The sequence below is a fragment of a genome, unplaced genomic scaffold (genome assembly GCF_019419815.1).
Source record: "Pyrus x bretschneideri cultivar Hongxiangsu unplaced genomic scaffold, Pyrus_bretschneideri_v1 Contig7, whole genome shotgun sequence".
NCBI lineage: Eukaryota > Viridiplantae > Streptophyta > Magnoliopsida > Rosales > Rosaceae > Pyrus > Pyrus x bretschneideri.
This window is the reverse complement of record NW_025999809.1, coordinates 3,877,608-3,892,462: the sequence shown is the minus strand read 5'-3', so window position 1 is coordinate 3,892,462 and position 14,855 is coordinate 3,877,608. Positions and strand designations below refer to the sequence as shown.

General features: G+C 35.6%; 3 protein-coding genes across 3 annotated transcripts; 2 read left to right on the top strand and 1 right to left on the bottom strand.

The window, feature by feature from the left end:
- Positions 1-484: 484 nt before the first annotated feature.
- On the bottom strand, positions 485-2,313 carry LOC103927097 (60S ribosomal protein L32-1). Its single transcript, XM_009335995.3, has 4 exons — positions 2,164-2,313; positions 1,924-2,018; positions 942-1,123; positions 485-844 (listed from the first exon to the last, which is right to left on the bottom strand). Exons 2-4 carry the CDS (start codon positions 2,011-2,013, stop codon positions 715-717), a joined length of 402 nt encoding a protein of 133 aa, XP_009334270.1. The 5' UTR covers positions 2,014-2,018; positions 2,164-2,313; the 3' UTR covers positions 485-714.
- Positions 2,314-3,112: 799 nt separating this feature from the next.
- Positions 3,113-5,898, top strand: LOC103927117 (protein NRT1/ PTR FAMILY 4.2-like). The gene is made up of 6 exons (XM_048574228.1): positions 3,113-3,244; positions 3,332-3,470; positions 4,009-4,226; positions 4,330-4,737; positions 4,850-4,968; positions 5,055-5,898. Exons 1-6 carry the CDS (start codon positions 3,242-3,244, stop codon positions 5,767-5,769), a joined length of 1,602 nt encoding a protein of 533 aa, XP_048430185.1. The 5' UTR covers positions 3,113-3,241; the 3' UTR covers positions 5,770-5,898.
- A 3,061-nt stretch (positions 5,899-8,959) lies between these two features.
- Positions 8,960-14,440, top strand: LOC103927116 (protein NRT1/ PTR FAMILY 4.2-like). Its single transcript, XM_009336011.3, has 6 exons — positions 8,960-9,461; positions 11,461-11,590; positions 11,976-12,193; positions 12,553-12,957; positions 13,140-13,261; positions 13,517-14,440. Exons 2-6 carry the CDS (start codon positions 11,470-11,472, stop codon positions 14,253-14,255), a joined length of 1,605 nt encoding a protein of 534 aa, XP_009334286.1. The 5' UTR covers positions 8,960-9,461; positions 11,461-11,469; the 3' UTR covers positions 14,256-14,440.
- The last annotated feature ends 415 nt before the right edge of the window (positions 14,441-14,855 follow it).

Below are 14,855 nucleotides of genomic sequence, written 5' to 3'. Positions count from 1 at the left end.
TCGGCTAAATTTAAAGTTATTGAAAAAAAATTAATATCTCCTTACAAGTTCGGAGGGAAAAATCGACAAATACCTTTTATTTTAAATGAAATTTCTAACATTGTTAATTAAAAAGATCATTACTTCACATTGTGACAAGTTCAAGAACCAAGACTCAAGAATTTTTAGTTCAGGTTCCAATTGGGACATAGTTCAACGAATTGCTCCAATTCTCTTATAAAAATAACGTTTAATCGCGTCTCGGTTCTGAAGAATTTATAATGAGATAAGCATTTCTACAGTTCTAGTAGAAGCAAGCAAATGCATAATTGCTTCCTAGAAAGGCAGTCCCAAGAGATGTGAACAACTAAGTTAAACACGTTCCAAATTATAGCATAAATCACGGATACAGCAATGGAAAACATAGATAATTCGATTCGATTCATTTCGTTTGGCAGAATATGCTGCTTCAAAATTGACACTAGATAGTAAAAGTGAAAACGAGTAATAAAGACTGATAATTTACTCAAGGAACCGGCAGTAACATGGCAAAATCAAACAAACTGGTAGAACTTCATGTCGTCTAACATGACTAGATTAGTAAAATTCTGAATAAAATTCAACAGTACCAAATTGAAAACAAAAGTAGCATCCTGAATAAGATTTCTCCCAAAATTCAGAAGACTAGCATATAGGAAACACGCATGGCAAAATAAACCATAACAGTTGCAAGGTTTACTCGTCCTCCTGGCTGCGCAACCTGGCAAGTTTGTTGGTAACAACAACATCCAACTGGGCTGCACGCTCGACAATCTCCTTCCTCTTCCTGGTGGAAATGTTGTGAGCAATCTCAGCACAGTAAGTCCTGCAGTTACATTAGAGAAACAAAAGGGTTAGCAAATTCTAATTCAAACAAGATAGGTGGAGGTTGTGATCAGTAATTTAAAGGGGCTGTTTCATACCTGTTGTGCATCATTAGAAGTTCAACCTCTTTGACATTGTGCACGACAAATTTCTTGAACTTGTTAGGCAGATAGTGACGAGTCTTCTTGTCTGACCCATAGCCAATGTTGGGCATCAATGCACATCCCTTGAACTTTCGCCTGACACGTGAATCAATACCCTTGGGCCTTCTCCAGCTTTCCTGCCATAAGCAAAGTACATGCATTAAAACAGAACAACTTAATGCTAAGGCTCCAGGAAGCGGAGATGCACAGAGAAGTATGCATCCCCGAGTTACTTAATCAGGTCACAAATGAAAGAATAGCAATGATCACCCTACATGCATCGACCATACAGACACACGGAGACAAGGGTAGAAACATGGATGCTTAACAGACCATACTATCTACCCTAAACAGAGGACAGTAACAATTTCATTGCTGATCAGGAAAAGATGCACCATGAATTCATTGCCTCTCTGCAAGTTATTTTCAATCTTTCTCACATTCTAATTCAATTTTCAGCCATTGAGATATAAAAACCTCAAACTGCAAACAAAACTATGAATCATTCCAACTTCAGGCAACTGCAATGAACACGCCCCATGATTCAAGGTTGTGAAGAGCACTTGACAAATGCTATACCCAACATCATTAAAGCGATACAGAACGGGCATTGTAAAAGCAGTTTGACACCTCCCATTCAAGATTTAAGTTTAAATGTCAACTTTATTCGACCCAAATCACTACAAACAAATACAACTGTAGTAACTAGTTCTTCACACCATTAACTAGCAGATATCACAATTAAGTGAATTAACCCCAATTTACCCATAACTTAATAGGTTATGAATTTATTAATCCCACTCAAATAACCCATTAAAAATTCATATCCAAAACAGAAAATTTCTAATACATTACAGCTGAAATCTCCACATAAATGTAATGATTCAAAAAATTAAATAAATATGAACAGAAATGAAATGAGTCCAGAGATTCATACCTTGACGCAGTGCTTCCTGTCACTCTGAGGCCTCTTGAAGTGCGTCTTGCGCTTCTTCACAATTTGCTTCTTCAGCAAAGGGACGGCCATATTTCCTGTCACTCAAAAAACAACAGCAAAATCACGCGTTCAGTAAAATTAAATTTGGGAAAAAACGCATCTAACCATTGTTGCAGATACTAGGTTAGAAAATCTTGGAATTTTGGAAACGGAGGAAGATCAGAGATCAGGGTTTCGCACCTGACTGAGACGAAGAGCAGTATGGTGCTTTGGAGTCCTGGGAGAGGCACGGATAGAACTAGGGTTTTAAGTGAGGGAATATATATGGAATAGTTGCAATCTGCTGCATCAGGTCCGCACCGTAAGATTATTTTTGTTTTTGGGCTGTTAGAGAAAGCTTAGGCCCACTCAATTTGTTAGCGATGGAATTGGTCCTCAATTGCCTTCGATCAGAGTCCAATCGAAAGCACGTATAAATTTGAGGTTTAGAGTCTATTGACAAATATTTAATTTTTAGTTTGGAGTAGGGAAATTATTTTTAAAAACTATATTTTATAAATCATGTGATGTGGTGGGTGGTTTGGATTCTAACTAAAATTAAAATCTCATATAATGCGTTTTTTTATGCTTTATTTTATGTTGTTTTTTCTCGTTCAAGGGAAACTAAAAACATGTAGGACTCGTCTGGTAGAAAGGATTGGATTGAAAACGATAACTCTCTAAATTCAAGACATATTGATGATAGATGAAAATGATTTTGCATTGTGAGGGAGTTAGAAGAGGATTAGACATAAATAAAATACTCCCATCTAATCCTCTAGAAGATTAACTTTTCTTCTTTAGGGAATAAAGTTGTGACTTTTGAATTACTAGGGGTAAAGTAAGATTAAAATAAAGTTTCATGGGACGTAGCTAAAAATAAGCCTAAAAAATTAATAAGTTTTATGATATACAAATAATTAATCTACTTCAAATAATATTATTATTTAGACATAAAAATGACACGTTTGTGTCTAGACTAGTACATGTGGGATTCATTTGTATTAGAGAATAAATGCGTTAATTTTGTGAGTCTATATAGAATTACTGATACAGAAAAACCTTAAACACCATGAATTGAGGGATTGGAGTCTTTGGACATAAGTGTCTATTTCTGCATAACCTTTTGCCACATCAAATTATTGTTTGCCTGAAAAGGCTGTCTGCATATGGAGCTTAAGTTTCATCTATCTTGCTCTTATGTATCTCTCTTATTTGTGCTTCATTTTTTCCAAACTTTTTGCTTCCAAGTTGTACCAAAACCAAACTGTGAATCCTAATGGTAAGTAAGCCCATAAACTGTTTCTGGTTTTTTGTCTCTATAATTTCTAGTTTTCACTTACAACTTTGTTCTTTGTTTGCAACATAGGCCTTGGAGATCAGTACGGAAAGAGATGGGAATGTTCTCTACGAGCAGAAAGAAAGTGATGATCAGTTTGTTGACTGGAGAGGAAGGGAGGCAAATCCCAAAAAGCATGGAGGAATTAGAGCTGCTGCCCTTACATGTGGTACTTTATCTCAGTCCTATCTAACCCTTAAGTTTAAATTTTTATGAACTACATTAGCAATATATTAGAATGTGAGTATCCAACTCAAAATTAATTGACATTGAGTATATAGATCATTTAAGCACGTACGTCGTTGGGCCTAACAAGTGAATAGCATAGCCAATGACTCATTACTAACCACACTAGTATGGTCTCTTAACTTGCATATTACCACTAGCACAGCAAGGCAGGTGTGAGAGTTTGTTACAAAAAGTCTCAATGTAATTACTAGTGAAACCTAGCTCCTCAATACAAGTCATATTTAGTTTTGTCAATTTTCTGATGTAGGATTCTCGTGTTCTTTAACACATCCAATCCAAGATCTTTTAAGAACTTAATTACGACTTCTATCTTCAATGACTAAGATTTTTAAGGTGGAACCTCAACTTTCACCACAATCTGAGGTGCCCGTCGATTCCACAAAAAATTGATTTGTAACAGTGTAAGAAGTAGTTCTATATGATGAGGAAATTTCTTCATATATTTTTTTTGTTTGCAGTTGTTGGGGTGCTGATCAACATGGTTTTCTTATCCAATGCCATCAACTTCGTTTCATACTTCCGGTTGTCAATGCATTACTCACCTGCTACGTCAGCAAACATGGTGACCAATTTCATGGGAACCTCTTTTTTGCTCTCCATCGTGGGAGGCTTTATTTGTGACTCGCTCTTCACAAGCTTCACAACCTTCATCATATTCTGTGCAATAAACTTAGTGGTATGCTTTTCTTTCAACTATATATATGTTTCATGGCATGTTTTCGTGATTTCATCCAAGTATGTAATACGAAATTGAATGAGCTTTTCGATACCAATTATAGGGAGTAATCTTGCTGGCTATCCAAGCTCAATTCACACATTTACGACCGGCTGTGGATGTGAAGCCTTCTCTGTTTCAAGCAACCATTCTATACATTGGCCTCTACGCATTTGCAGCTGGTATAGCCGGACTCAATGTCGCCTTACCTGCACATGGTGCTGATCAGCTTGATCACAACGATGCCAGGCTCATCTCTGCCTTCTTAAATTGGTTTAACTTTGCCATATGCCTAGGGGGCCTAATAAGCTCAACTGTTATGGTTTGGGTGGAAGATCATATTGGCTGGAATTGGAGCTTTCTGATAACAGTTACGGCCTTGAGTTTTTCGCTTGTCATTTTCGTCACTGGGACTCCATTTTATAGGCACAAACGTCCCACTGCAGGGAACTCGTTAGCACGAATCATCACGGTAAAACTGAAATTAGACAAAATGCTATTGATGACATGGTAATATCAATTATCAAGTAGACTGCTGTCACTGGATTTTAATTTTGTTTTTTTGGGTGCGTGAATTGTGAAAGGTACTTGCTTGTGCAGCTCGAAACTGGAAAGCCTCATCGAACGAAAGAATGGGGAACCAGTATGCAGTATCTCCAATCAATCGGAGCAGAGCGGATGGACAATCCTATGACAAGCTTAAGTAACTTCTTCTCTGTGCCTAATTAAGTTAAGTGATTATTAGTACATAATTATTATTAATCTAAGAAACCCTATGTAATTTCTCAGGTTTCTAGACAAAGCATTAATTGGTAACACAATTAGTGTAGCACATGTTGACGAAACCAGAACTTTTCTTGGCCTTCTTCCCATCTTTGCAAGCACAATCATGATGAATTGCTGCCTAGCCCAAGTTGAGACATTCTCAGTGGTACAAGGGAGCAAAATGAACAGAAAACTACACAACTTCGAAATCCCCACTCAGTCCTTAAACGTACCCCCTCTCTTCATCATGCTTGCTTCGATTCCCTTGTGCGAACGGTTCCAACACAAAAGTCACATGCTCCAACCCCTTTGGAGGATCGGACTGGGGATAGCACTGGCGTCGGGGTCAATGGGTGTAGCTGCCCTAGTCGAAGCTAAGAGGCGCGAGGCGGCTCACAATGATGTCACATTGCCGGTGTTTTGGCTAGGGTGGCAATTCTTCTTGTTAGGAGTTTGCGACGTGCTTACGCTTGGAGGAATGCTCGAGTTCTTTTACTCAGAGGCGCCAAGTACCATGAGGAGCATGTGCGCTGCATTGTCATGGTGCTCAATATCTCTTGGGTACTTTTTAAGCTCAGTTCTGGTGTCCATTGCAAATTCAGTGAGTGGAAAATTTGGTACACAGTGGCTTGGGGGAGACGATTTGAATCATATGCGTTTGGATTTGTTTTACACACTTCTTGGCATTCTTAATACCGTCAATTTTCTTAATTACATGTATTGGGCTAAGAGGTATTGACTTGAGGGATTGGAGAGTTTGTAGGTTGGTACTGTCTAAAAAATAAGAATGTCTGGAGTTCTAGACGTTGCCACTTTATAAGGAAAGGGAGAAACTCTTTATCTTGTCATATAAGGCAATAAGACTTTGTTTGAATCCAAAAGGTTCATTGTTTATAAACGAGAAACTCATATGCTCTCAATAAGACATTAAGACTTTGAATGATAGTTGAAATTTTAGGGATAAGCTTCAATGGGTAGATTTGAGCAAAGTGAAAAAGGATTGAGGGCATCCATCTCTAGTTCATAACCCAACTCGAGTGCTAACTTATAAAATCAAGTCACCGCGTTATTAGACCATCTCCAACCGATCCACCGTGAACAAATTTGAAGGCAAGAAATGAAGTTTTTCTCTTTTCCTACTGATATGCCAAGTCTAGCTGGTTTGACCTACTTCTAGTTGGCTGCCAAAATTGGCGCTCCCATGTAGAAACGTCTTTTTGTTTTATTTAATTCATTTGGTCCTGCATTTCAATATTTAACATGTTGCTATAAAGTTTGCACATTTCACACTTTAATTTTGGGTTCATTTGACTCTAGCAGGAGTTTTAGAATATATCGATATGCCATATCAACCGTTAAAAATGGATTTAACTTTCGAGCCGTAGTGGGGATGGTTGTTAAATGGTAAGCCTCAAAGCCTTTATTTATTTATTTATTTATTTTTAATTTTTTGTAAATATTATTATTAAGGGAAGGATACATTGACTTTCGAGCCTTATTGGAGATGGTTAGGGGTGGGCATAAAAAACGCCAAACCACAAAACCGCGTCGAACCGTATGAAAAAAAAAAACTAAAAAGAATCGTGTTGACCGAAAAAGTCAACTTTGAGTCAAAAACCGAACCAGACCGTTCAACTCGATTCTGAATCTGGTTTTGAATGAACAAGAACCGGACGGAACCAAACCGAACCGTTTTATTAATAATAAATAAATAATATATATATACACACACACATGTTATGGTATAATAAGTTGAAAAATGAGTTTCACAACGTTGCAAAGTAATGGATCCCATCCCATTTAGGGCTTACTCACCTCACCCTCACCTCACGGCCTTACATCCCCATTCCCCCATTTCACACAGCCGACCCCTCATCCTTGTTGACGCTCTCCATTGATTTCTTCGTTAATGGAGAAACGTCCTCACCTTAGAGATAGTTTTTGCGCCAAAATAATTTCCTTGATGAAAATGTATTTTATAACATGCCATTGTTCCATAAGCATGATTAATGTGATCAAGTCTATTAGTTAGACATTGTACATCGTGCTTAGGACTACTTGCAATAATAACATGTTCCACTCACGGAGCAGAAAAAACCTACTATTTAATTTCTATTACTTTTATACTTGAGATTTTTTACATAATTTGGTTTTGCTGCTTATTTGTTCCCACTTAATCAGTTTTACTGTTATATTTGTTCTTTGGTATCTGCCTTCCAACTCAATTTCAATAATTGAGTAAGGGCCAAGGCTACTATCAAATGTTATATTGTCTCCATTTACGCTTAGTATTCGGAATCGTAAATCGGCAAGAACCGAATCGGAACCAGGGTAGACCGAACCGTACGGTTCTAGTAATAAATTTAAGCAGAACCGCACCGAACCGCACCATACCCACCCCTAGAGATGGTTGTTAAGTGGTAAGCCCCAAACCTTTTCTTTTTTATATAAAAATATTATCATTATTAAGGAGTGAGGAAGAGGATTCAAAATTATTATATTAATCTAAGGAAGAATAAATTTCGAACTTGGGATGTATGGATAGAAACCCAACACCCAAATTTTCCCAACCCTTAACTCTTATTTTTCCACAACTTTCAACCGAACACAATCAAAATATAAGAAAATTAGATCTTCTACATGGCATACCTCAATTTATATATCCCACCTCTTAAGTGTAACTATGTTGTGTTATATAAGAAAAAGGTTATATAATGAGTCATTTTGGTTCTAGTCCCTAATCAACCTAATTGTTAGACTGAAACATTATTTGTGAGATCCTACATCGACCAACGGAAATGTGGTGATGTGTCTTATATGTACATACTCTCTTCCCAATAGCACGAGGTCTTTTGGGAACTCACTGGCTTCAGATTCCATCGAAACTCCAAAGTTAAGTGAGTTTGGGCTCCCAAGATGGGTGACCCACTGGGAAGTTGCTCGTGAGTTCCCAGAAACAGAACCATGAGGGAATGGTAAGCCCAAAGCGGATAATATCATGTTACGACAGAGCTGAGACTGAGATATGACATTAATTGTTTAAATATTTTGATCGAGGTTCTTAGCGTAATTTAAAAGATTTAACTCATGCATTTATGCATTTAATGTCCCACAAATTATGAAATTTAAACAAATTCAAATAATATTTTTAAATATAATAAATACTTAAAAATTAATTTTAGAGTAATATTGTTCTTCACAAAAATTATAGCAAAATAATAATAATAATAATAATAATAATAATAATAATAATGTACCCACATAATTATTAACATATTTTAAAAAATAACTATTGATATATTTAGAACATAAAATAAATACATATAATTAGCATGGGTACATTTAGCAAAATTAAAAACAGGTACAAATAAATTAAAAAAATATGGGTACAAATACAAATAAGAGTTTAAAAAATATGGGCACAAAAAGGAATTAATATATGGGTACAAATTGAAACTGAAAAGAAAATTGGTACAAATTAAAAAAAAAAAAAAGTTGCAAATTAAAAATGGGTACAAACTAAAAAGAAAAATATATGATAAAAAAATTTAGCCATGAATATAAATATAACAAATGTAATGTTTCTAATACTATATGAATATATTTAGAAATAAAAAATATTTTATTATTGAAATAATTAATGACGTTTATTAAAATCTAAGGATCTTGTTCAAAATTAAAAGGAATAAGGTTTTAATCAATGAAGTAGGAAAAATAGAGATGGAAACCTAATATTTCCTTATATAATATTTTCAAGCTTCAACATTAAGATTGAGTCAATCAAAATATTCTGTTTTTAAGGGTAGGTCAATGAAAATTAAATTAAAACGAATGATATTGCCCTATTGTGAATATAAAATTATTGATAAATTTATAAACTTTAATTACCATGAATTAATGGTGCTCAATATCAATGGGGGTACTTCATAAAGCTCAGTGACTGGTATATATAGCAAATTCAGTGAGTGGAAAAGTTTGTAAAAGAATGGCTAGGAGGAAATGATGTGATGTGAATCATAGACGTATTGGTATTGTCCAGAAATAAGAGTTTCTAGACCACAGCCATTTAATAAGGAAAGTTATTTCTCTACTAAAAGGAAAGAAACTCTTACCGCCCGTTCGACATGTAGTGCTTTTCCACGCGGTTTTTGTTTTGCAGAAACGAAAAAACGCTTAGGATCTTATGAGTTCAAAAACTCAGCTGCAAAAAAGATCATAGAATTACCCACCTTCTTCCTCACCTCCACAAATAATCCTCCCGTCTACCCATCCAATCTACTCTCTGTGCTAGGTCTTTAAAGAAAAGCTACAACGGTACGAGGGAGAGTTTTACTGTGATAGGTCTTCCATTTGCGTCTCCTTCAAGCTTGTTCAGACGTTGATGATGAGCATCCACTAGAGTTTCTCGATCCAGCATTCTGGCTTGTTGTAGTTGAGTAATTTTTCTACTATTTTGTTTTATCACCATGCATGGCTTCTACTGCTTCTTACATGGACTATTAATCAAATTAAGAATTTTAATTTGAGTTCATCAAATTTACAATTATATATGTAAATTTCCCATACCATGAACTATTAATCATCAGTTTTGTTTTTGGCGCTAGACTGTTAATCACTTTTACATGGCTTATTCCTGATATCCTGTTTAAAATCGATTTAATATATATATATATATATATATGTATGTATGTATGTATGTATGTATATGTATATGTATGTATAAGATGGTGATGAAATTCTACTGCAAACTCCTTAATTAAATTGAAAAGAATAATGTGTCACATATTACTTCTAGGGAAAATTTGAAATAGGTCCAATTTTATAGACTACTTTTTGAAATAGGTTTAATTTTTAGTGACTTTTGACTTTTGAAATAGGTCTAATTTTTAGTTATTTTGAACCCATTTGAAAAAACCCCTACTTCTAAACATATTTATTGTTGTGAATCCTTTTATTTTTATTTCAGTGCCAAACATGTACTTGTTACTAGAGAACTGTTCAAGAATTATACCGCCAAATGTATTCTCATCATATCTTAAAACCAAAAAATCGTTATATTGTACTTAGGGTAATGTTAGAGAAATTAAATTTTGTAAACTAAATGACATGGAAGTTTATGATTAGATTATTACTTAAGTGTTGATTAACGTGCTTAGTTCTTATTGCAAAACATCGTTTAGTTTACAAATTTAGTCTTCCTAACATTACTTATTGTACTTATCTTTAAAAAAAGTTTCAAAAAACAAAAATAATTTACGCATTTGTTTTCTCTCTATGCATGCCATTGTTTACATATTTTATTACAAGAGGTATTCTACACAAATTTACACTAAGGGAGAGCGTAGAGTTTAAACCTGGGACGCAGTGGTTGAAGAGGAAGACCCTAGCCACCAAGGCAATCCACCACTTACCACTACTATGTATTTTTATTTTTTTGGATGCTCTTTTGATTTATTCAATTCAAAAGCTTGGAAGAAAAAAAAAACCATAGGTGTATGTGTACACGTGATAAAAAAAAAAAGATCTATTAGTATTGTAAAAACGTTAAAAGACTAGTAGTATTGTCTCAAATAAGATAATAAGATTTGTATCAGAGTTGATTCAAAGTCAATGTAAGTCAATGGTTTGCATTTATGTAAGGAAAGCTTACAGGAAAAAGGGTTCATTGTACATGATTTCAAACGATACATGATTATTCCAACTCTGTAGCATTACACTAAATTAAATCATTTTAAATAAATTATAGTCTTATATAAAAATGAAAAAACACATTCTTTTGAATTTCTCCATTAAAATTGCCACAAAAAGTAAGAACACATTCTTTTTGAATTTCTCCATTAAAATTGCCATTAAAATTGTCAACTGTAACAAAAAGTACCCCAAAAACTCATCAATCTTCATTGTAAATGGCCTAGCTCTTTACTGATTAAACCTTTGAAATTCAAGGTGCCATGCAAACCAATGGGCAGGCATTGAATGCAGGATTCTCAGGAATCCGGTTCACTCTAACCGCCTTTGACAAAGCTTTAATTAATTTCCATGCAATGTGACATTATTCATGCAGGATTTGGACACAAGTGTCTGCATAGCCTTTAGCCTCATCCCCACAAATGCAAATCAATTTAATTTTTCCCCAAACCTCTGTACAGCCTTATCAGTTCTTCTTCTCATCTATCTGTCCCCAAACTTTTCTTGTTTTGGTATAATTTTTCCTAATACTGGTAAGTTCATGAATCCAGAATATTCCCTGTAATTTATGGTACAGATCATGGTGGCCTAACACAACCCAAATTATATGCAACTCAACTCTTCCCTTCTGCAGAAAAGTTTTTATTTCCTTATTAATTTATATATTTTCTGGCTGCTTCTTGATTTTCTTCTTCAACTGCAAAAACTTCACTTACAATTGTATATTTGTTAAAACCTATAGGGCACAAAGATGAGTATAGAAAGAGATGTCTTTCAGAAAGAAAGTGATGATGACCGATATTTTGACTGGAAAGGAAGAGAGGCAGATCCTCGAAAGCACGGTGGAACCAGAGCTGCTGCCTTTGCATGTGGTATGTTGCAACTGCAGGGATATTTATTTTTTTTATTCGAGCGTGTTTTAATTTAACTGGAAATAAATTATTGTTAGAGGATTCGAACTTGGTGTACAGAGGTAGCATCGATCTTAGTTTAATTATCATAAGATGAGGTTCAAGATGGGGATCTAGAAAAAACCCTTAATAACTTGGAGTGATTTGATATCTTTTTTGCGTCCAATTTTTTGTTTCTGAAACGAATGAATATTAAGTAATTTAATTACATTCATTATTTTTTTAAACAAAAAATGGGATCCAAGAAGGATACCAACAAGCCCTTAGGATCTAGCAAAAGTTTGATATGGGCAAATGTTGTATTATACTGGAATAATTTTGGGAATGAATTTTTTTGTGTGCGCAGTTGTGGAGGTGTTGACAAACATGGTGTTTTTAGCCAATGCCAGTAACTTTGTGAGATACTTCTTGTTGTCAATGCATTACCCACATGCTACAGCAGCAAATATGGTGACGAATTTTATTGGAACCTCCTTTTTGCTCTCCATACTGGGAGGATTTATCAGTGACTCACTCTTCACAAGATTCACAACCTTAATCATCTCCTCTATCATAGAGTTGCTGGTATGATTTGTTCCCCCCTTTTTGGGAAAATTTTAGCATAACCCTGAATTAGAAACTTTTCATTTTTCAATCTGCACTTTTGGATGTTAATTTAGTTACGAGCCCGTAATTTTCTGAATTGTATAGTAATTTGTCCCTGTTGTCAAATCTATCAAAAAGAAGTTTAAATTTGGAGTTACTTTCATCTACTTGATGGGATAAACTAATAGAAAATGTGATGCACGTGACGGTTCAAGCAAAATAGACACGCTTTAGAAGTTTTAAAGGAGGCTCATAACCAAATTGAAAGTGATTGAGAACCTATATATTTTCATATAAGTATGTGACAGGAAATGGAACAAAAAATTTGTATCATGTAGGGATTAATTTTGCTGAGAATCCAAGCTCAGCACGCAAAATTTCGACCAGCATCGGGTGCTACGCCTTCTCGGTCTCAAGCAGCCATTCTATACACTGGCCTTTATGTCGTTGCTACCGGTGTCGGTGGAATCAATGCGTCCTTACCTGCACACGGTGCTGATCAGCTTGATCACTGCAATCAGAGACTCATCTCTACCTACTTCAATTGGTTTTTCTTTTCCCTGTGCCTTGGGGGCCTCCTAAGCTGTACTGTTATGGTTTGGGTGGAAGAGAACAAGGGCTGGAATTCGAGCTTTACTATTACAAGTATAGCCTTGAGTTTGGCACTTTCAATTTTCATCAGTGGGAGTCCATTTTATCGACACAAACATCCTGGGGGAAGCGCATTGACAAGAATCTTTAAGGTAAATGTAAATTTAGAAAAGATGCAGTGTTTTATTAGCATTCCAAAATAATCATCATGCACTACTTTTTAAGACTGCAAAGTGGCTATATATAGCATGCGCTAGTAACAACTCTCAAAAAATACTATCGAATAGAATGTTGTATTTGGAATTTATTAAATTTTTTTTTTTTGGTGTCAAAGGTTCTTGCTTCTGCAGTTCGAAACTGGAAGGCCTCACCCGAAGAGAGAGTATTGGAGAACCAGTATGCAGTATCTGCAATCAATTCGAACGGAGTTAATGTGCGATCCCATAACAAGTATAAGTAAGTTCTTTTCCTCTCTTCCAGTTCTTTCTTAATTGGGTGATTAGTGCATATGCATAGTAATATAGGACATTTATGATTCTTTCAATTTAGAGTGGGATTAATTTATAGTGCACACTTGTGGGGCATGCTAAACAAGTTCTGGCCTACCATATGAGATCACTCAAATTTTGAGTGGGACGAATAGAGCAATTTAAACTCTGTACACAATTCTTTTCATGTAGTTTTGGTCTAACAAACACTATACTTTATCAGGTTCTTAGACAAAGCATTAATTGATAGCACAGTCAGTGCAGCTCAAGTTAAGGAAACAAAAACTTTTATAGGCCTTCTACCCATCTTTGCAAGCACAATCATGATGAATTGCTGCCTAGCCCAACTTCAGACATACTCAGTGGTACAAGGGAGCACAATGAACCGAAAACTACACAATTTCGAAATCCCAGTTCAGTCATTAACCGTACTCCCCCTCTCCGTTATGCTTGCTTCCATTCCCTTATACGAACGATTCCGAAGAATCTTAGGAGACAAAAACTCAGCAAAAAGTCACATCTTCCAACCACTTTGGAGGATTGGAGTAGGGCTAGCACTAGCATCTGTATCAATGGCTGTAGCTGCCATAGTTGAATCTCAGAGACGTAAGGTGGCTCATAAAAATGTCACATTGTCTTTCTTCTGGCTTGGCTGGCAATACCTCTTCCTTGGAGTCTCAGACATGCTCACTCTTGGAGGAATGCTCGAGTTCTTTTACTCGGAAGCGCCCGATAGCATGAGAAGCATGTCTACTTCATTGTCATGGTGCTCAACATCAATGGGTTACTTTTTGAGCTCAGTTCTGGTGTCCATAGCAAATTCATTGAGTGGAAGATTCGGTAAAGAGTGGCTTGGAGGAGCTGATGTGAATCATTCACGTTTGGATCTGTTTTACACACTTCTCTGCATTCTCAACACTCTCAATGTTCTTAATTACCTATACTGGGCTAGGAAGTATTAGAAGAACGCCGCTCTTCCTTACCTACAGCTGCAAATCATATACTGGCACATATGCATAAATAACTTATTGCAAGCATTTAAAACAGAAAAAGCTTCTTGTACGTGTCAAACTATGACACTATGCAGTGAGGGATGATATTTACTATTTACATATAAGCAGGAAAATATATATTTCTCGCTGTAGTATATTGTTGTAACAAATTTCAATTAACCAATAATACCGTAATAATCCATCACATTATTAACTTTATTAATACTGTATGAAGCCACAGTTCAATGGGCCTCCACCACTCTCTTCATGATGTAACTTTTATTTCTGGGGTCACGATGTTTCAGTTTGGTATACAGCAGGCTTGTGTCGAAATATGTTTAGGGGTGATTGTGTCAATATAAGTCGTAATCAAAGTGGCTGTTGGGTATGTTGAAGAGAAATGAAGGTGATGTGGTTGCTAAGTATTAAACATCATAATCACGGAAAATGTGTCAAGACTTTTATATGCTGTCTTCTTGCTCTATCTGTTGTCCTCATGAACTTTGATCCTGTTTTAGTTGTCAACCCTCTAGGATCATGGCATTAATTCGTATGTTGTATTGTTTGCTA